The sequence below is a fragment of the Vicia villosa genome, linkage group LG7, assembly GCF_029867415.1.
Source record: "Vicia villosa cultivar HV-30 ecotype Madison, WI linkage group LG7, Vvil1.0, whole genome shotgun sequence".
Lineage (NCBI taxonomy): Eukaryota > Viridiplantae > Streptophyta > Magnoliopsida > Fabales > Fabaceae > Vicia > Vicia villosa.
The window spans coordinates 46,811,887-46,833,428 of NC_081186.1; the positions used below are offsets into that span (position 1 = coordinate 46,811,887).

The window sequence follows — 21,542 nt, forward strand, 5'->3', positions numbered from 1 at the left end:
ATTTTGGTCCCCCTTTTGAATTTTCTATTGAAAAATGAACAAAAATAGGGATTAATTTTGCGGAAAAAAGCAAAATAGGGGGATGAAAATTGCACAAAAAGCTTAAAAAGAGGACTAAAATAATGGTTTTTAAAATAGAGGGATCAAAATCAATAAAAAGACAAAATAGGGGGACTAAAGTTGCAATTATGCAAACAATTAATTATAATCTAATATTAAATTCAACACACAATTTCCAAGTAAATTTTACTATATTTATCGCTTATTAACTTGTGCCTTTGGGGCACAAGTTAGCATTACCCTTTCCAAAAGGATAATGCTAACTTGTGACCCAAGGGCACATATTAAAAAATCCATAAATAATAAATTTGTATTGAGAAAAGCAATAAAACAATTAATTATAACCTAATATTAAATTCAACACACAATTTCCAAGTAAATTTTATTATATTTATCGCTTAACTTGTGCCTTTGAGGCACAAGTTAGCATTACCCTTTTCAAAATTCAAATATTTCCTTCTTTGTTATTAGCAAGGGGTCTCTCCACACAATAGTTTTTGGTTTTTTCTTTATCCACCTCCCTATGGGGGTCACCCCCAGCGAAAATCCCAATTTACCCCTGCTTCGGAAATGCATTTCCGAAATATTTTTTTTTCTAAATTTTTTCAGACTTCGGAAGTGCATTTCCGAAAAAATCCCAAAAATTGGGATTTTAATTAATTCGGAGATGCATCTCCGAAAAAACAAAAAAAATCTAAAAATTCCAAAAATTAATTTTAGGATATGAATTAATTTATATATTATAAATTTGATATAATTTATGAGTAATAAATAATAATAATTATATATTTTGATATAATTTATTAGTTATGAATAATAATTATTATATATTTCTATTCTGATTCATATTTTAAAATTTAAAATAATTTTAATTAAAATAATTAAAATAATTTCACTTACAAAATGAGTTATAATTTTTTATTTATATATTTATATATTTATAATAATCATTATGTATTTACAAAAAAAATTAAAAAAATGAGTGTTTTAATTTATAAATTTATATAATAATTATAATAATTATTATATATTTATAAAAATTATTATATATTTATATATTTATATAATAATTATTATATATTAATTATAAATATATTTATATATTTATATAATAATTATAAAAATTAAAAAAATGAGTGTTTTAATTTATAATGATTATTATATATTTATATTTTTATATATTAATTATTATATATTTATATATTATATATTTATATATTTCACTTACAAAATTAATAATTATTATTATATATTTATATATTTCTATTCTGATTCATAATTAAAAATGAGATAATTTTTTATTTAGTTTAAAAAAATTAAAAAAAGATTTTGTCTTAATTTTATTTAATGAATAAATTTTATATTTAATTCTATATAATTCAAAATTTACTTATGGAATTAAAATGTTTTTGATTTATATAAGTTAGTAAAATAATTTTGGCAAAATACCCTTTTTGGTCCCTTAACTATACCCCAAGGTACATTCTGGTCCCTTATCTTTAAAAAGTGTCAAAGTGGTCCTTTAATTGTTCAAAAAGGTTCACGTTAGTCCTTTCCGTCAAATTTTTACTAACGGTGTCAACTTTTGCTTGTGTGGCATTTGACGTGGCACTTGGTCATACGTGTGGCAGGTGACTTGGCACATATTGATGTTCAAAGGCTTTAAAATTCTGAAAAAACATTCCAATTTTTTTGATTAAGTCTAGAATTGAACCAAGGCCACCTTGCTTGCAAGCTATCTCAACTTACCAACAAACCACTTTACAATTGATGTTATCTATTTCATTCACATTTATTATCAATTTTATTATATCTGAAAAAACATAAAAAAACATCCATTTCTGAGAATGAAGTTGTTACATTTCTCAGTATTAAGATCCATGGTTAAACAATAAAGATAAATTGGAAATTTAAAAAATGATTATATGTTGCATTTAAATCTGATTTAATAGATTTTCAGCAAAATTACTTTAAACCCATAAACTCTAAAATACCCTCAAGCTTCTCTCTACTATGTTGCAGAGACCTAGACGCCGCTGCGAAGGCACAACCATGGGCGCTATCGTTCTCGATCTCCGTCCCGGTATCAGAATCAGTCCTTTCTCCCCCGGTTTCCATGGATGCCTCTGTTTTCTTACGCTACTCTCTCTGTTTTTCTTCTTCAGTCAAAAACCATTTTCATCAACAACAAAACCCTAAATGGCTTTCGGAGTTTCCAATGTTCTTCATCTCGTTTTACTGTTTTCTACAATCTTTGTCTCTGCTTGGTCAAGATGGTGACGTGATGCAAAAGCTGAAAACTTCAATCAATTAAAATCGTGCTCTTGATTATTATTGCAAATGGGAGAAAGTTAAATGTTCTTCTGATTCAAGGGTTACGACAATCAACCTCCAATCGCATGGGGATTTTTCATCACTCTGGTTGCTTCCATGTCTGAGAAATGTAACAACTTCGTTCTGAGAAATGGATGTACCTTCTTCGATTTGATTTCATCTGGATTTTTTTCTGGATTTGATTTCATCTGGATTTAGAATTGGTTTTTTTTCTTCTAATTTTGTAAGCTTCGATCCAGGTTTTTGAGGATTCTGATTATAAATTGATGCTTATGAGATGATTTGAGGTGGGTTAGTTTTTAAGTTTCCATAATTTGGGGTAGGTGGGTGAATTTCAATATTTATGCACGAAGAACATTCAGGCGTTCTTCATTTGTGTTCTTCATGTGTATTCTTCAATTGAATAATAATAATAATAATAATAATAAACCATCTGGAAATTAAAATAAACCATCTGGTAATTAAAATAAACATCTGTCTGCCACATGTAAGCCACATACGCCATTCCTTTGACTTTGACTAACGGAGCTGACAGAAAGGACAAACGTGGTCCTTTTTGAACAATTAAAGGACCACTTTGACACTTTTTAGAGATAAGGGACCAGAATGGACCTTGGGGTATAGTTAAGGGACCAAAAAGGGTATTTTACCAATAATTTTTAACTTTCAAATAGTTTAGGATGTTTTGATTCACCTTGATTTTATTGATTCACCTTCATTTTATTGATTCACCTTGATTTTATACCTATTAATTGTATTGATTCACCTTGATTTTATTTTTTTTAATAATTATTAATTATTTCGGAAGTGTATATCCGAAACATTCCAAGACCAATTTGGTCTTGGAATATTTCGGAAGTTCATTTCCGAATTCCTCCAAGGGGGTGCGTTTGGAGATGAACTTCCGAAAACACCACATATTCTGAAAAGTAACTTTATTTCGGAGATGCATCTCCAAAATCAATATTTTATATTAAAAAAAACACGTTTTCGGAGATACATTTCCGAAAACACATTTTTTAACAAAAAAAGTACCTTTTCGGAAATGAACTTCCGAAACAAGGAGTAGTGTGGTAAATTCACCAGGGGTGGACAAGAAGGTTAGGAGGTGGGTGAAGAAATTTTCTAGTTTTTTGTTTTTATTTAATTATGCGTTGTGAGGTACTTTATCCCAAAAAACGTTATTTTTTTTGTCTGAAATTTTGTCCCGGCTAAATCCCCTAACAATATACAACTTTTCTTATAGTGCAATGCATTGGCCACCGACACATGAACATCAATAACGACCTTAAAAGTAAAAGGGACAAGCCGAAAAGACCTTCTTGAAGAAGATTTAACATTAACTTTTCTCTCTTGAAATCCCTTCATAAGATTCTCATGCAAAATCATTGTTGCAAATAACAATATTAGTATCTCAACAAATAAAGAACAAATAAGAGTAGCAACATATGAAACCAACCAAATATAGAGAACGCTTCATCACGTGGGATAAATTAGAGAGCTGTAGAATTGATGAAGTATAAAAGTAAGTATTTTTGTAACGTATTCACACAAACTAATGCAATAAAATAGTCGTTTAACAACTAATATTATCTCAAGTTGAAAGGGACTTTAAATTGATTTTACATATATTAAGAAACTATAAAGTAGTAATGATAATGAAATTAACGGTGAAATAATTTGTAGTGATTAGATTTTATTAAACTTTTTTTCTAATGTAACATGGTCTATTATATATATTCTAACTGAATCATGATCGATTGTTTAATTGATAATATCTCAATCAATTAACCAATATGATAACATTACATATCTACAATAACATAGGTGTTAAACATAAATTTATATCAAAAATTTAATTTTAGAAAGTGATTACCAGACATCTGAACCTAAAAAGAATAAACACTTACTATATATGTAAACTCGGTTTTTTGAGGCGAACGAACTGACTCCTTGCTCTCTTTGATTTTTTATATATATATATTTTTTTTTGCAAGAGTCGCCACCGACTTTTATTTTATCCAACATTTAGGAAAGGCATAAAAGAACAGAAAAAGACCTTTTGACAGATTTTGGGTTCGGGGGGTTGGTTATACAAAGGGAAGGTTTTAAGCACCCTTTGTATCCATGGTTATCCATGGGCTCTTAGTTTTGCTTAGATCACCTTTGCTCTTGTTTGATTTTTTAAAATAAGCTCGGTAAGACATTAAGCCTTGTGCCTACATACCTCCTCGGTGCAATGGAGAAGTCAGAGCTAATGTAGTTCCGCTTAAAAGGGAAAACGGTTTTTAAAAAAACGAATAAACACTTTATCATCGTCGGAGAGAAATACTCGGCCATTGATCTTGAGCATGAGAACAAATGAGTTCTTTGCATCGCTAATGAAAGAAGGGCTCCAACTCGGATAAAATCAACGAGTATGCCACTAGCTCTCTCACGCAGAAAAGATCTCATTATATCAATCAATTTCAAAATCGTGGGGTATCGCAACTCACTACAACAATTAATCGTGTCTAAACTTTTGCAGAAAAGCCACTAAGGGCAAAAGACATTTTTAAGAAAGGTTTTTTAAAAAAAGGTTTTACAAACATAAGAAGATTTTGAAAAAAAAGGAAGAAGATTTTGAAAATATAAGAAGTGGAGGAGGTGAAGAGGCTAACCTAGTGCATAAAATAAAAGTTTAAGGAGAGAATGATCTAACCAAAATAAGAAACCAACAGTTGGCCGACGCATTACCACTTGGGGATCCAGATGAACTTATTATCTTTAGCACCACTTTGCATTAAGCACATTAAAATTCTGATGAAAATCGGGCAGAGTAACGGCTGTTTTCGGGTAAAATTCTTATCTCAATGCCTTGGAATTAACCATCAAGGACTTTCAAGGAAATACCTGCATACACAAACAGACAACAATCCAATGCCAGACAGACAGAACAACCATAGAGTAATAACAGAATAGGGGTCCAGAGGCACTAAGTCCATAAGTCCAAATCTCCAAAATGCTAGGGATAGTAACCAGTAGTCCAAGAGAGAACCTTAAGCGTTTTTTTTAGATTTTTGTTGTTTATTAGTTTTTTAGCATAAAAGTAAAGTATGGTCCAAGTGGACAAAAAGAAAATAGCGGAAACATAAACATAGCGTCCAAATGGACAAAGAGAAAATAGCGGAATATAAATGTCCAAATGGACAAAGAGAAAATAGCGGAAACATAAATAATATGTCCAAGTGGACAAAGAAAAATAGCAGAAATATAAATAATACGTCCAAATGGACAAAGAAAAAATAGCAGAAATATAAATAATATGTCCAAATGGACAAAGAAAAAATAGCAGAAATATAAATAATATGTCCAAGTGGACAAAGAAAAAATAGCAGAAATATAAATAATATGTCCAAGTGGACAAAGAAAAAATAACAGAAACATAAATAATATGTCCAAATGGACAAAGAAAAAATAACAGAAACATAAATAATATGTCCAAATGGACAAAGAAAAAATAACAGAAATATAAATAATATGTCCAAGTGGACAAAGAAAAAATAACAGAAACATAAATAATATGTCCAAATGGACAAAGAAAAAATAACAGAAATATAAATAATATGTCCAAATGGACAAAGAAAAAATAACAGAAATATAAATAATATGTCCAAGTGGACAAAGAAAAAATAACAGAAACATAAATAATATGTCCAAGTGGACAAAGAAAAAATAACAGAAACATAAATAATATGTCCAAATGGACAAAGAAAAAATAACAGAAATATAAATAATATGTCCAAGTGGACAAAGAAAAAATAACAGAAACATAAATAATATGTCCAAATGGACAAAGAAAAAATAACAGAAATATAAATAATATGTCCAAATGGACAAAGAAAAAATAACAGAAATATAAATAATATGTCCAAGTGGACAAAGAAAAAATAACAGAAATATAAATAATATGTCCAAATGGACAAAGAAAAAATAACAGAAACATAAATAATAAATAATAAAATAAAGCATAAAGCAAGAAATATAAAGAACACTATAATAAAATGCGGAAATTAAAGTCAATTGTTAGTATGTTAGCACGTGAATCATCTTGAAGCTAGTCAAGTATATCCACGATGTTAGTGAAGATCGATGGTGAGTGAATGATGATCTCGGATTTAAAGTTAATGAAAATTTATCAGAAGCTTGATAGAATCATAGCGACTACACGATAAATTTCCAAAAGTCTTAAATCAACTGCATACAATCTCTGGCATATTTGATCTTTTATTCAGCAGAAAAGAACGTCGGATAAGCTCACAACTTTCAGCAATTCCATGATCATCCAGTAATTGTTTATGGACTTCTACAGCAAATGAAAGACCAAACAAACAGACAAAACAGAGAACAACAGAGAAATAATCTCGAAGTCTCGGATGAAGTTAGAAAATTCAAGTAATGTGTGCAAAATAACCAAAGATAAATTAGATAATTTAAATGATTAATTACACTAAAATTATATGAGAATATCAAATTCAAATGAAATTAATCTAAGAAAAGACATTTTTTGTGATTTTTCATGAAGGAAGAAAATAATTAGAAAACATAAAATTAAATATGCATCTAAAATATTTTTTGTGTTTTAATATCTTTAAAAAAAACATACTTCTAAACATATAAAAAATATTTCTAAGAAAACTTAAATCTCACAACATATTTTTGTCATTTTTAATAAGGATTAGAAAATCAAAACTAAATCCTATATTAAAATAAAATACTAAGTCTTTTTATGCAAACAATTTCTTAAAGAAAACTAAAAGAAATAGTTAAAAGAACTAATAATTGGGCCAGAGGTGTAGAAAACCTGAAAGGGGGTGAGAGCCCAAGACTGAATTAAAATAAAAAAAGAAAAAGGATGGGCCGGACCGGGTCGGGTCAGGATGACCCGGATCCACCTTCCTCTTAATGCAAGTTGGGTTTTGAGAAAACCCTAAAAACCAAACATAGAGGCAGCGCCTCTTTCCTTTCTCCCTCACGTTACTTTTCTGAAAAAAGCCAAAGAGGAACAACAACCATAGCTACTTGCCTCACTCTCTCGGTTTCTCTCGATTTCTTGCTCTCACGATCTCTGCTCTCTCTTGCTGCGAACAAACAACAATAGCTTCTGGCCTCTCGGTTTCTCATAGTGGAGAAACTCTCCCTCTTAGTGAATGATTTTCGGCCATGGGAGGAGAACCAGAGGAAAAATCCAGGTATCACCTCTTAATTTTGTTTTTACTTAGATTTAACAGTATAGCAACAATAACTTATGCTATTTTATGTGTTCTGAAAATTTTATTTTAACAGAGAAGTATATCCATGGCAACAACAATATTTGAGAGTGAGATTAGAATTGGCTTACCTACGGCAAGGAGATTTTTGCCGGTTGGTTTTGATGTTGAGGTAAGCTTTGAGTTCTTTTCTGAATTTCTGCAAGTTAGTTTATTGTTGGTATTGCTCTGAATTTTTGCAACTGTGCAAATTGTTGCCGCTGCTGTGTTTTTGAACCGTTGAACATGTTGTTGCTGCAACTTCAGAATAGTTGTTGTTGCGTGATTCTGAACCGTGGCTTTGCGAGTTGTTGTTACATAACCGAAATGAACTGATGAATTGTGGATGTTGCTGAATTTTGCTTTGCTTCTGAATTGTTGTTGTTGATGTTGCTAACAACTTTGGATTGTTGTTGACATGTTGTAGGCTTTTGATGAAGGTGATGCCATAACACCTCTTTGGATATTAGGGAGACTTGAAGATGAACTTCAAGTGGTTGGAAGCTTGAAGATGAAGATCTTCAAGTGAGGTATGAAGAACTACCTCTCCCTTCTTTGTAACTATGGAACTTTGTAACTTGAAAATTATAAAAAGAGAGAGAAGTGAGAAAGCTAGTAGTATAGTAGCTTTTGTGTGTGATTTGCAATGAAGTGAGGCCTTCTATTTATAGGAAAGGTTAAGGATGTGTTTGGCATTTGGTAAACTTGATTGGCAAAGAATATTCTTTATGAGATATTTCTTATGACATGAGCTATGCAAGTGGACATGAAATATCTCTTTGATTCCTTTTTGAATTATTTGTTAACTTTTTGCTAATCTCACCCCTTTTTTGTCTTGAATTATTCTTTTGCTAAATTCACCCCTCTTATGTTTCTTTTTTCATGTTGCATGAGGACTTTGAAGAAAGCATGAAGAAGCTTGAACTTGAAGGATGAAGACTTTGAAGATTGAAGAATCCAAGAAAGCATTGCATTTTCTTTTATTCTTTGTAATCCGAATTTATTCCACTTTAGAATTGTATGAACTTGTATTCTTGAAAGTGAATAGAATTTGAAAGTTGTAATATCTTTGAACCTTGAATTAGACTTGAAATGTTGTAATCTTGAATTTTGGACAAAGTCTCTATTGTAATTCATTTGAAATTTGGAACTTTGTAAAGAATGAACTTCATTTTTGAATGTTTGAATTTCCTTTAAAAATCTTTGAATGAAGTTGTATGAACCATGAATATTGGATATTCTTGAATGGAAAATCCTTGAAAGTAATGTGAAGAATGTTCTTGCACCAATGAACTTTTAATTCTTGAATTTATGGTTTTAAACCATACTTGAAATAATCTTTCAACAAATGGACTAAAAGATATTTCTTGCAATTTCGGTGAAATTTCCATGAATTGTTTCAAACTTGTACCAACTTTCAAATAATCCATATGAATCAATTCTTCACCATGAGCCAAAAAACCATGAAATAAATTCCAAACAAGTATCTTAAATCTCACCAATTGAAAATGGCACACTTCAAATGAACACGAAATTATCCTGCAATGAACGAGTGAATGAATGAAGAATCCCAGCTTGGTTGATTCAAAGCTTTTGAGCTTGTTGAAATGAATCTTTGAGGACCAAATATTGATTGAAGGAACCTTTGAATCTTGAGAGAATGTTGAACCTCTTGTGGGCCTCAAAACCCTAATTTCTTCAGCTTCCTCTTGATCATTCTCCTGTTTTTAATACACAAGTAACAAACTTTTTTTCTTTTTATTTTTTTGTTAGTAAATAAAAATATGCATGATGATAAATGATAATGATAATGATCATAACACTTAGAAAATGATGGGATCTCAGAGGTCAAAAATTGGGGTGCAACAGATGCCCCTATTTAAGTTTCTTCTATCCGGAGATGTGAAGATTGTAAATCTTCGTTTCGACGTGATTGAAGAGACTTAAATATATATAAAAACACAATTTTTGAACCTGAGATGCAATGTAATGCTTATGATTATGAATGCATATGATTTCCACGAGATGGAAATAGGAAACCACAGGGGAGAAGTAAACAGACTCCGTTGGGGAAAAGGTATACGTCATCTAGGAATAGAATCAGACTTCACACAAGAAAGAAACAGTTGACAAAAGCTTTCAAGATAAAACATGATTGAACTTTGAGAAGAGAATATCTGAGGCATACATGAATGTGGCTACATAAAATGAATATCAAGGTAAAACATGATTGGACAACATCAAATGACAATCAAGGTAAAACATGATTGGGCAACATCGAATGAAAATCAAGGTAAAACATGATTGGATGTCATTAAGGATAATCAAGGTAAAACATGATTGGATAATCATCAATGGACAATCAAGGTAAAACATGATTAGATAATCGTCACAGGTCCATCAAGGTAAAACATGATTGGATGCCATTAATGGATAATCAAGATAAAACATGATTGGATAACATCAAATGACAATCAAGGTAAAACATGATTGAAAACTACCAAATGACAATCAAGGTAAAACATGATTAGAGAATACCAAGTGACAATCAAGGTAAAACATGATTAGAGAACATCAAGGTCAATCATGGTAAAACATGATTTGAACTTTAAGAAGAAAATATCAAAAGCGTTTTAAGATAAACCATGAATGCAACAGCATCAAACGAAAATCAAGATAAAACATGATTGAACTCAGAGACATTCAAGAGTGACATTGAATGAGGTAATAACACTTTATTGGGAATTGGGACATCCATAGAAGCTTTGAATAAAAGGTGACAAAGTTCTGAAAAATTGTCAGAACAAACAAGACATATCATGAAGAATATCAGATAGATACAGACAAAACGAATCAAAAGGATAAATTTGTTTGGGTAGGTGCCAAGTAAGTTGGACTTTGATCTCAAGGTAAGATGTTGACAATAACAGGACCTTAGAAGAATGTAAATGAGCATGATTTTGTTTTTATGCATGATGTTAAAGTTATCTATGACGACTGGAATTGACTCTTTTGTGAGGCAAGATTGGAGCTTTGATTCCTCAACACGGAAATTCTAAAAAATCCGCTTGGAAAGAAGATGCTTGAACAAACTTCTGGTCACACTGATAATTGTATCAAACAAATGATCCTTTGAGAATAACTGATAAAATTGGCTTGAGTATTTCTGAAGAAGATTGCCCATGATTGAATAATTGTTGCAAGTTAATTGATCATGGCTTCAGTTGAACTATGTTGGGGATGAATTGATCACAGATTCAACTCTTGAAATGAATGTTGGGAAGACTTGCCACAGTATACATCTTGCAGAGGATATTCTGATCAACAAATCTTGATTAAACATTTGAACAACAGGATCTTGAAGGAACGTGCCCCTGATAGGATCACTGATCAAGTTTCTCGACTGTTTGAACTTCCTTAAAGATGAGTGCTTACTCGCAAATAAATGTTCATTCAAGAATGGTAATTTTAATGCAATGCTCAAAACATATTTTTTGAAGTCAAAATCATTATTGGAAAGATGTTATATATGTAAAGAAAATGGAATTATTGGTCAAAACACAATGGTTTGAGAAATTCAAAGTAAAAGTATGATATCAAAACAAATGATTGGAAAATCTCTTGGGAGTCAGCTTACGCAACCTTGTAGTAGTATGCTTTAAAATAAACCTTGCTTCAATTAGGGCTTTTGAAGGTTGTAATGTGGTCAGGTTCACGGTTTAAAATAAAAGGTATAAGGCTCAAAATTTTTGTAACCCACCCCATCTCCGTGATGATCTTCATTCCTAAACCCAGTTAATTCAAAATATGCATTCAGGTTCCAAGAGACTTCTAGAATTTTACCTGTTGTAATGATGATAGTTCACAAGCCAAGAAAACTTGGAGATGCCAGTCACTTCTTCCTTTTGATAGTCACAACATTTTGTGGTTCAAGAATTTATTGACTTATCTCTCCTTTTTTCTTTTGATATCCCTAACTTTTGCCTGAACTGTTTATTTTTTAAACTCACAGTCAGCGGGATGCCTTAATTTTTGCCTAAGTCATTTTTTGAGTTTGACTTAGCAGGCTTTTCTTTGATTTTCTTTTTTGATACTTTTTTTTTTTGAAAGATAGTGACTATCCTGCTTAATGATTATAATGACCCATCATTGGCTTTTGCTCGGCATCTCCAACATTTCTTTGATGTATGCGGGGGAAAGCTTGTGATTAAAACACTTGTTGAAAGGTGTATTGAATGATTCTCTTAGAATAGAATGCACAACCAAATTAACTGGGAACTACCCTGCCCCGGGTTAAAATGTGGGTTATTTTGTATAGAAAGAAACACCAACTTCTAGGCTCAAAGGGGTTGACAAGGGATTAACTTCCTTATTTCTCCAGTATTTGGGAATTGAAACAATGCCTGTACATCGTCAACAAAGTTTTATTTAAAAGCATACAGTTCAACAACCTGGGTATTTCGTTGTCATCATCCTCCCTCCAATCTTTGCATAAAACACAAGTTTGATAGAGAAAGCAAAATAGAATTTTTTTTTCTTTTTTTTTTTTTGTAAAAGAAGCATAAACATAGACATAGTAGATGAAAATGAATTCAAACATACGATGCTCATTTCATTAAAATTAACATTCAGGAATGAAAAAAGTTTAAAAGCAAACAATACAACTGAGGAAATGCAAACAGCAGGGAAACATCTTTCTAAATCATGGCCTGCTGCCCCTTGATGGAAAGGACAATGAAGATCAGACCTAAAACCTTATGGAAGAGGATTTAGAGGAGGAAGAATCAACTCGATGGTAGACAGATAACTTTGAAGATGGAGACAGACAAGGATAAGTTTCATGGATAACCTGAATGTATGTATGCAAATGATGTAATTGTTGTTTTTAATTTTTTTTTTTTGAGTTTCAAAGAACTTAAGATATTAATTTGCAAACATTCAAGCATTGGATTAAAGCATTGATCAGGTTATCATCAAAATCAATCATCCATTTTGGTGGATTAGAGTTTTCACCCCATCAACACCCAAGATCCATTGAGTTTGATGAAACTTACGATGTTTACAAAAAAAAGACCTATGAGTTCATTGGAAATCAAAGGAAAAGATTTTTATGAATGTATGAATGCATGAATGCCACATATACAGAAATGGTAACACAAACATGGGGCACATATAATAGGTTCAAAAGTTCAACGTCACGAGCATGAGGTCAAAGAACCAAACATGGGATAGTACTAGGGGTTAATCACCTGCACAACATGTTCTACTGATACGTCAGAGTCCACATTCTTCTTTCGGATATTACCGGCTTGCACAACTGAACTTGTGAGCCAATAATATTCTCAAGAAAAACTCGTCTGAGTGTGGCTCTCCGCATGACAACTAATCCAAGTCTTCACTTGAATAGTTTCTGCGCCACAACCTAATAAGGCCAGGATGGGTTAATGGGTTCTACGGCCAACTCAGCTTCTACAGTTCAATGAAAGCAATAATGTCTTCGCAACTGAACTTGCTAAACATATATTACCAACAAGGAACCTCCACTGAGCGGAAGGATTCTCAGGCCAGCTTTTTAAGGACTGAACTCCTTGTATGCCATACATGACTATACCCTCCACCTAAATCTTATGTGTACTTAATCCGGGTTAGGATTTGTCCATAATGTATCTCAAGTGACGGAACCACACATATATCCAGAATAGCAAAAATAACAAAATAAACAAGTATAAGCAAATATTAAAGTGATCTAAAACTCTAAGGTAACCCCTCTTTTAAAAAGATTTTTCAAATCCCCAGCAGAGTCGCCAGTTCTGTAAACTCGGTTTTTTGAGGCGAACGAACTGACTCCTTGCTCTCTTTGATTTTTTATATATATATATTTTTTTTTGCAAGAGTCGCCACCGACTTTTATTTTATCCAACATTTAGGAAAGGCATAAAAGAACAGAAAAAGACCTTTTGACAGATTTTGGGTTCGGGGGGTTGGTTATACAAAGGGAAGGTTTTAAGCACCCTTTGTATCCATGGTTATCCATGGGCTCTTAGTTTTGCTTAGATCACCTTTGCTCTTGTTTGATTTTTTAAAATAAGCTCGGTAAGACATTAAGCCTTGTGCCTACATACCTCCTCGGTGCAATGGAGAAGTCAGAGCTAATGTAGTTCCGCTTAAAAGGGAAAACGGTTTTAAAAAAAACGAATAAACACTTTATCATCGTCGGAGAGAAATACTCGGCCATTGATCTTGAGCATGAGAACAAATGAGTTCTTTGCATCGCTAATGAAAGAAGGGCTCCAACTCGGATAAAATCAACGAGTATGCCACTAGCTCTCTCACGCAGAAAAGATCTCATTATATCAATCAATTTCAAAATCGTGGGGTATCGCAACTCACTACAACAATTAATCGTGTCTAAACTTTTGCAGAAAAGCCACTAAGGGCAAAAGACATTTTTAAGAAAGGTTTTTTAAAAAAAGGTTTTACAAACATAAGAAGATTTTGAAAAAAAAGGAAGAAGATTTTGAAAATGTAAGAAGTGAAGGAGGTGAAGAGGCTAACCTAGTGCATAAAATAAAAGTTTAAGGAGAGAATGATCTAACCAAAATAAGAAACCAACAGTTGGCCGACGCATTACCACTTGGGGATCCAGATGAACTTATTATCTTTAGCACCACTTTGCATTAAGCACATTAAAATTCTGATGAAAATCGGGCAGAGTAACGGCTGTTTTCGGGTAAAATTCTTATCTCAATGCCTTGGAATTAACCATCAAGGACTTTCAAGGAAATACCTGCATACACAAACAGACAACAATCCAATGCCAGACAGACAGAACAACCATAGAGTAATAACAGAATAGGGGTCCAGAGGCACTAAGTCCATAAGTCCAAATCTCCAAAATGCTAGGGATAGTAACCAGTAGTCCAAGAGAGAACCTTAAGCGTTTTTTTTAGATTTTTGTTGTTTATTAGTTTTTTAGCATAAAAGTAAAGTATGGTCCAAGTGGACAAAAAGAAAATAGCGGAAACATAAACATAGCGTCCAAATGGACAAAGAGAAAATAGCGGAATATAAATGTCCAAATGGACAAAGAGAAAATAGCGGAAACATAAATAATATGTCCAAGTGGACAAAGAAAAATAGCAGAAATATAAATAATACGTCCAAATGGACAAAGAAAAAATAGCAGAAATATAAATAATATGTCCAAATGGACAAAGAAAAAATAGCAGAAATATAAATAATATGTCCAAGTGGACAAAGAAAAAATAACAGAAATATAAATAATATGTCCAAGTGGACAAAGAAAAAATAACAGAAACATAAATAATATGTCCAAATGGACAAAGAAAAAATAACAGAAACATAAATAATATGTCCAAATGGACAAAGAAAAAATAACAGAAATATAAATAATATGTCCAAGTGGACAAAGAAAAAATAACAGAAACATAAATAATATGTCCAAATGGACAAAGAAAAAATAACAGAAATATAAATAATATGTCCAAATGGACAAAGAAAAAATAACAGAAATATAAATAATATGTCCAAGTGGACAAAGAAAAAATAACAGAAACATAAATAATATGTCCAAGTGGACAAAGAAAAAATAACAGAAACATAAATAATATGTCCAAATGGACAAAGAAAAAATAACAGAAATATAAATAATATGTCCAAGTGGACAAAGAAAAAATAACAGAAACATAAATAATATGTCCAAATGGACAAAGAAAAAATAACAGAAATATAAATAATATGTCCAAATGGACAAAGAAAAAATAACAGAAATATAAATAATATGTCCAAGTGGACAAAGAAAAAATAACAGAAATATAAATAATATGTCCAAATGGACAAAGAAAAAATAACAGAAACATAAATAATAAATAATAAAATAAAGCATAAAGCAAGAAATATAAAGAACACTATAATAAAATGCGGAAATTAAAGTCAATTGTTAGTATGTTAGCACGTGAATCATCTTGAAGCTAGTCAAGTATATCCACGATGTTAGTGAAGATCGATGGTGAGTGAATGATGATCTCGGATTTAAAGTTAATGAAAATTTATCAGAAGCTTGATAGAATCATAGCGACTACACGATAAATTTCCAAAAGTCTTAAATCAACTGCATACAATCTCTGGCATATTTGATCTTTTATTCAGCAGAAAAGAACGTCGGATAAGCTCACAACTTTCAGCAATTCCATGATCATCCAGTAATTGTTTATGGACTTCTACAGCAAATGAAAGACCAAACAAACAGACAAAACAGAGAACAACAGAGAAATAATCTCGAAGTCTCGGATGAAGTTAGAAAATTCAAGTAATGTGTGCAAAATAACCAAAGATAAATTAGATAATTTAAATGATTAATTACACTAAAATTATATGAGAATATCAAATTCAAATGAAATTAATCTAAGAAAAGACATTTTTTGTGATTTTTCATGAAGGAAGAAAATAATTAGAAAACATAAAATTAAATATGCATCTAAAATATTTTTTGTGTTTTTAATATCTTTAAAAAAAACATACTTCTAAACATATAAAAAATATTTCTAAGAAAACTTAAATCTCACAACATATTTTTGTCATTTTTAATAAGGATTAGAAAATCAAAACTAAATCCTATATTAAAATAAAATACTAAGTCTTTTTATGCAAACAATTTCTTAAAGAAAACTAAAAGAAATAGTTAAAAGAACTAATAATTGGGCCAGAGGTGTAGAAAACCTGAAAGGGGGTGAGAGCCCAAGACTGAATTAAAATAAAAAAAGAAAAAGGATGGGCCGGACCGGGTCGGGTCAGGATGACCCGGATCCACCTTCCTCTTAATGCAAGCTGGGTTTTGAGAAAACCCTAAAAACCAAACATAGAGGCAGCGCCTCTTTCCTTTCTCCCTCACGTTACTTTTCTGAAAAAAGCCAAAGAGGAACAACAGCCATAGCTACTTGCCTCACTCTCTCGGTTTCTCTCGATTTCTTGCTCTCACGATCTCTGCTCTCTCTTGCTGCGAACAAACAACAATAGCTTCTGGCCTCTCGGTTTCTCACAGTGGAGAAACTCTCCCTCTTAGTGAATGATTTTCGGCCATGGGAGGAGAACCAGAGGAAAAATCCAGGTATCACCTCTTAATTTTGTTTTTACTTAGATTTAACAGTATAGCAACAATAACTTATGCTATTTTATGTGTTCTGAAAATTTTATTTTAACAGAGAAGTATATCCATGGCAACAACAATATTTGAGAGTGAGATTAGAATTGGCTTACCTACGGCAAGGAGATTTTTGCCGGTTGGTTTTGATGTTGAGGTAAGCTTTGAGTTCTTTTCTGAATTTCTGCAAGTTAGTTTATTGTTGGTATTGCTCTGAATTTTTGCAACTGTGCAAATTGTTGCCGCTGCTGTGTTTTTGAACCGTTGAACATGTTGTTGCTGCAACTTCAGAATAGTTGTTGTTGCGTGATTCTGAACCGTGGCTTTGCGAGTTGTTGTTACATAACCGAAATGAACTGATGAATTGTGGATGTTGCTGAATTTTGCTTTGCTTCTGAATTGTTGTTGTTGATGTTGCTAACAACTTTGGATTGTTGTTGACATGTTGTAGGCTTTTGATGAAGGTGATGCCATAACACCTCTTTGGATATTAGGGAGACTTGAAGATGAACTTCAAGTGGTTGGAAGCTTGAAGATGAAGATCTTCAAGTGAGGTATGAAGAACTACCTCTCCCTTCTTTGTAACTATGGAACTTTGTAACTTGAAAATTATAAAAAGAGAGAGAAGTGAGAAAGCTAGTAGTATAGTAGCTTTTGTGTGTGATTTGCAATGAAGTGAGGCCTTCTATTTATAGGAAAGGTTAAGGATGTGTTTGGCATTTGGTAAACTTGATTGGCAAAGAATATTCTTTATGAGATATTTCTTATGACATGAGCTATGCAAGTGGACATGAAATATCTCTTTGATTCCTTTTTGAATTATTTGTTAACTCTTTGCTAATCTCACCCCTTTTTTGTCTTGAATTATTCTTTTGCTAAATTCACCCCTCTTATGTTTCTTTTTTCATGTTGCATGAGGACTTTGAAGAAAGCATGAAGAAGCTTGAACTTGAAGGATGAAGACTTTGAAGATTGAAGAATCCAAGAAAGCATTGCATTTTCTTTTATTCTTTGTAATCCGAATTTATTCCACTTTAGAATTGTATGAACTTGTATTCTTGAAAGTGAATAGAATTTGAAAGTTGTAATATCTTTGAACCTTGAATTAGACTTGAAATGTTGTAATCTTGAATTTTGGACAAAGTCTCTATTGTAATTCATTTGAAATTTGGAACTTTGTAAAGAATGAACTTCATTTTTGAATGTTTGAATTTCCTTTAAAAATCTTTGAATGAAGTTGTATGAACCATGAATATTGGATATTCTTGAATGGAAAATCCTTGAAAGTAATGTGAAGAATGTTCTTGCACCAATGAACTTTTAATTCTTGAATTTATGGTTTTAAACCATACTTGAAATAATCTTTCAACAAATGGACTAAAAGATATTTCTTGCAATTTCGGTGAAATTTCCATGAATTGTTTCAAACTTGTACCAACTTTCAAATAATCCATATGAATCAATTCTTCACCATGAGCCAAAAAACCATGAAATAAATTCCAAACAAGTATCTTAAATCTCACCAATTGAAAATGGCACACTTCAAATGAACACGAAATTATCCTGCAATGAACGAGTGAATGAATGAAGAATCCCAGCTTGGTTGATTCAAAGCTTTTGAGCTTGTTGAAATGAATCTTTGAGGACCAAATATTGATTGAAGGAACCTTTGAATCTTGAGAGAATGTTGAACCTCTTGTGGGCCTCAAAACCCTAATTTCTTCAGCTTCCTCTTGATCATTCTCCTGTTTTTAATACACAAGTAACAAACTTTTTTTCTTTTTATTTTTTTGTTAGTAAATAAAAATATGCATGATGATAAATGATAATGATAATGATCATAACACTTAGAAAATGATGGGATCTCAGAGGTCAAAAATTGGGGTGCAACAATATATTCATAAACATATAGGTGATTTAAAGAAGCCCTAGATAGTACATTTTCCACATCTATGTACTACTATGTTCTAGTATAGTGACTCAACAACTAACTCTTTTTGCCAAAACACAATCCCCTGCTTGAATAAACACCTTTCCAAAAATAAAACATTTAACCATATTTCACTACCACCGAAAATATTGTTACAATTATTTAATTTTTTTTTACCTTCAATTGAAAAAAAAATGCAGATTCTTCTAACTTATTATTTCTGTTTGATAAATAATATCTACATAAAATGCAACTTCATAAAATGTTTTCATAGAGGTAGTTGAGCAACCACCACGTGTATTAAATTATACATTATTTTTTCTTTTTCTTTCCAACCTATTTTCTCTCTATATATACGAGTCTCAAACTTTCATAAGCATAACATATTCAATACATATATTTTCAGCTTGTGATTGATATAAACAATGGCATTGGCTACCAATGGAAAGCTTGAGGTAGAAATTGAAGTAAAGTCTAATGCTGATAAGTTCTGGAGTATTATTAAGGAGTCTGCAGCTATATTCCCTAAGGCTTTTCCCAATGATTACAAAAGCATTGAGATTCTAGAAGGTGATGGGAAGAGTGTTGGTTCTGTACGCCTAATAACTTTTGGTGAAGGTGTTTTTAAACTTTCTCCTTATAAATATTTTATATAATGATTAATAGGATATTTGTTGTTTGCATTTTGAACTGTTTGTGATAATTTTTAGGGTCACCACTTGTGAAGATAATCAAAGAGAAGATTGATGTGGTTGATGATTCAAAGAGGACACTAACCTATAGTGTTATTGATGGGGACCTTCTCAACTACTTCAAGAATTTTAAGGGAGACATTAGTGTAACTCCTAAGGGTGATGGAAGCTTGGTGAAATGGTCCACTGAGTATGAGAAAAATAGCCAAGAGGTTCCTGAACCTGAGATCATTAAAGAGTTTGCTCTTAAGACCTTTCTTAAGGTTGATGATTATATTCTAAATGCATAAAATGTTCTATTGGTTGGGTTTGAATTATAATATAATAAGATTATAAAAATGTATTTTATGATTTCCCATTTAGTATAAAAGGGAATGGTATGAGTTTATAGGACATGGTCCTATGTTTGGTTGTTTGCTTTCTTAATAATTATGTACTATTTGGTAGTTTTGGTAAATTTGAAAATAAAACTTTGTTGGTTGTGAGTGTGTTAATTGAATCATCTTGTTAAGTTAAAAAGTTTATTTTTATTTGTTTCTAAAAGAAATTGTAACCACTTGAGTCTAAGTTTCTAGTTGTATTCTTCTTCTCTTAAAGGAAAAAAAATTGTTTTAAAAGGCACTCTTATATCAAAGTTGGATAGAGGGTAAGCAACTTATATGTGAGATTAGAAATGTACTTTCATGTCTAAGGGGCTCAATCCCTATTTATAAAGCACCTAAGCTCCCATATGTTCCTAGAAGTTTTTTTTTTCATGTGACTATTGCGTCTAGGTCAAGGAAGATGCAAAATGGCGGTATATGTATTAGTGAATAAGGTGTTTGCGATGCAGCATGTGTGATTATACAAAATATAATGATAAACTTGACAAATGATGTATTTAGATACACATGTTAACATAAATAGAATTACATAATTGTAAAATAAACAATTACTATATAAATTCAATTGTATTAAATAATAATAAAATACTTGTGACATGGAGAAAGAAAAAAATTTGACATTTGAAAATAAGAATTTTATTTTCAAATAAAGGTAATAATTTGATAGTGACCCGTAAGATAAAAAGTTAGTTGTTTGAATGACTATGTAGTATTATTCAATTTGATAAAATATATTTTTAATGATAGTAAATAAAAAATATGATATAAAATATTGAATTATTACATTTTAAAATAAAGTAAGAGAGAGAATAGGGAAAGGGTGAGGATATAATAAAGTAAGGGAGAGAATAGAGAAAAGTGAGAATGGATGGTAGAAGCTTTGGTTGTGCCAAGTGTCTAGTATTGATTTGAAAAGTGGTAGGGTGATTTTGTTAGTTACCATTTTGTCCAATTTGTAGTGCAAATTTTATTTTAGGAAAGGGCAATAATGAAAGTTTGATCAATTTTCTAGTAAATAATATATAGTAGAATAGTAGAAGTAGATAGTAGATTCATTCAAACCGCAAGAGTAAAAAGTATGTGGTTTGATTTAGCTTAATAAGTTTTTATAAATAAAACCGAATTAAACCAAACCAAACAAATACGATTTAGGTTTGTTTGGTTTTTTACAAAATTTATTGAACCACACATACACATATAGAGAAAAACATAAATTTGTGTTTCATCATTCATATATTTCCAAATAACAACAACATCCACCATATTAATTTGGACAATATATAACTTCTCGTTTAAAATACACAATTTAGATTAGACAAAAGATGAATAAAAAAACATAAAACTATAACATAAAACAATATGAAAAGTGTTATGGTGAAATAGAAAAAAAAAATAGAGGAGAGGAGAAATTTGAGAAGACGAAAAAGAGTGAATATAAGAGATGATATATTAGAGAGGAAGAGGTGGGATAATTTTTTTTAAAAAGAGAAAATGATAATATTGATAAGAAAAAATATAAGAGATGAGAGATTAGAGAAGAAGCATAAAAATGAGATTAAAGCATGGCAACCAGAGATTATGCACTCATGGCATATAGGGTCACTAAAGTTGCGCCTAGGATGAAAATATTTTGTTTTCAAGCTATTCCACTTGATGTGCCAGATAAGCATTCTCACTCTTTCATGAATCTGAATC

At 31.3% G+C, this 21,542-nt stretch overlaps 1 protein-coding gene across 1 annotated transcript; it reads left to right on the forward strand.

Moving 5' to 3' along the window:
- Positions 1 to 19,162: 19,162 nt before the first annotated feature.
- Positions 19,163 to 19,958, forward strand: LOC131617183 (MLP-like protein 423). Its single transcript, XM_058888530.1, has 2 exons — positions 19,163 to 19,390; positions 19,483 to 19,958. The coding sequence occupies exons 1-2, from the start codon at positions 19,198 to 19,200 to the stop codon at positions 19,752 to 19,754; spliced, it is 465 nt and encodes a 154-aa protein (XP_058744513.1). The 5' UTR covers positions 19,163 to 19,197; the 3' UTR covers positions 19,755 to 19,958.
- Positions 19,959 to 21,542: the final 1,584 nt, after the last annotated feature.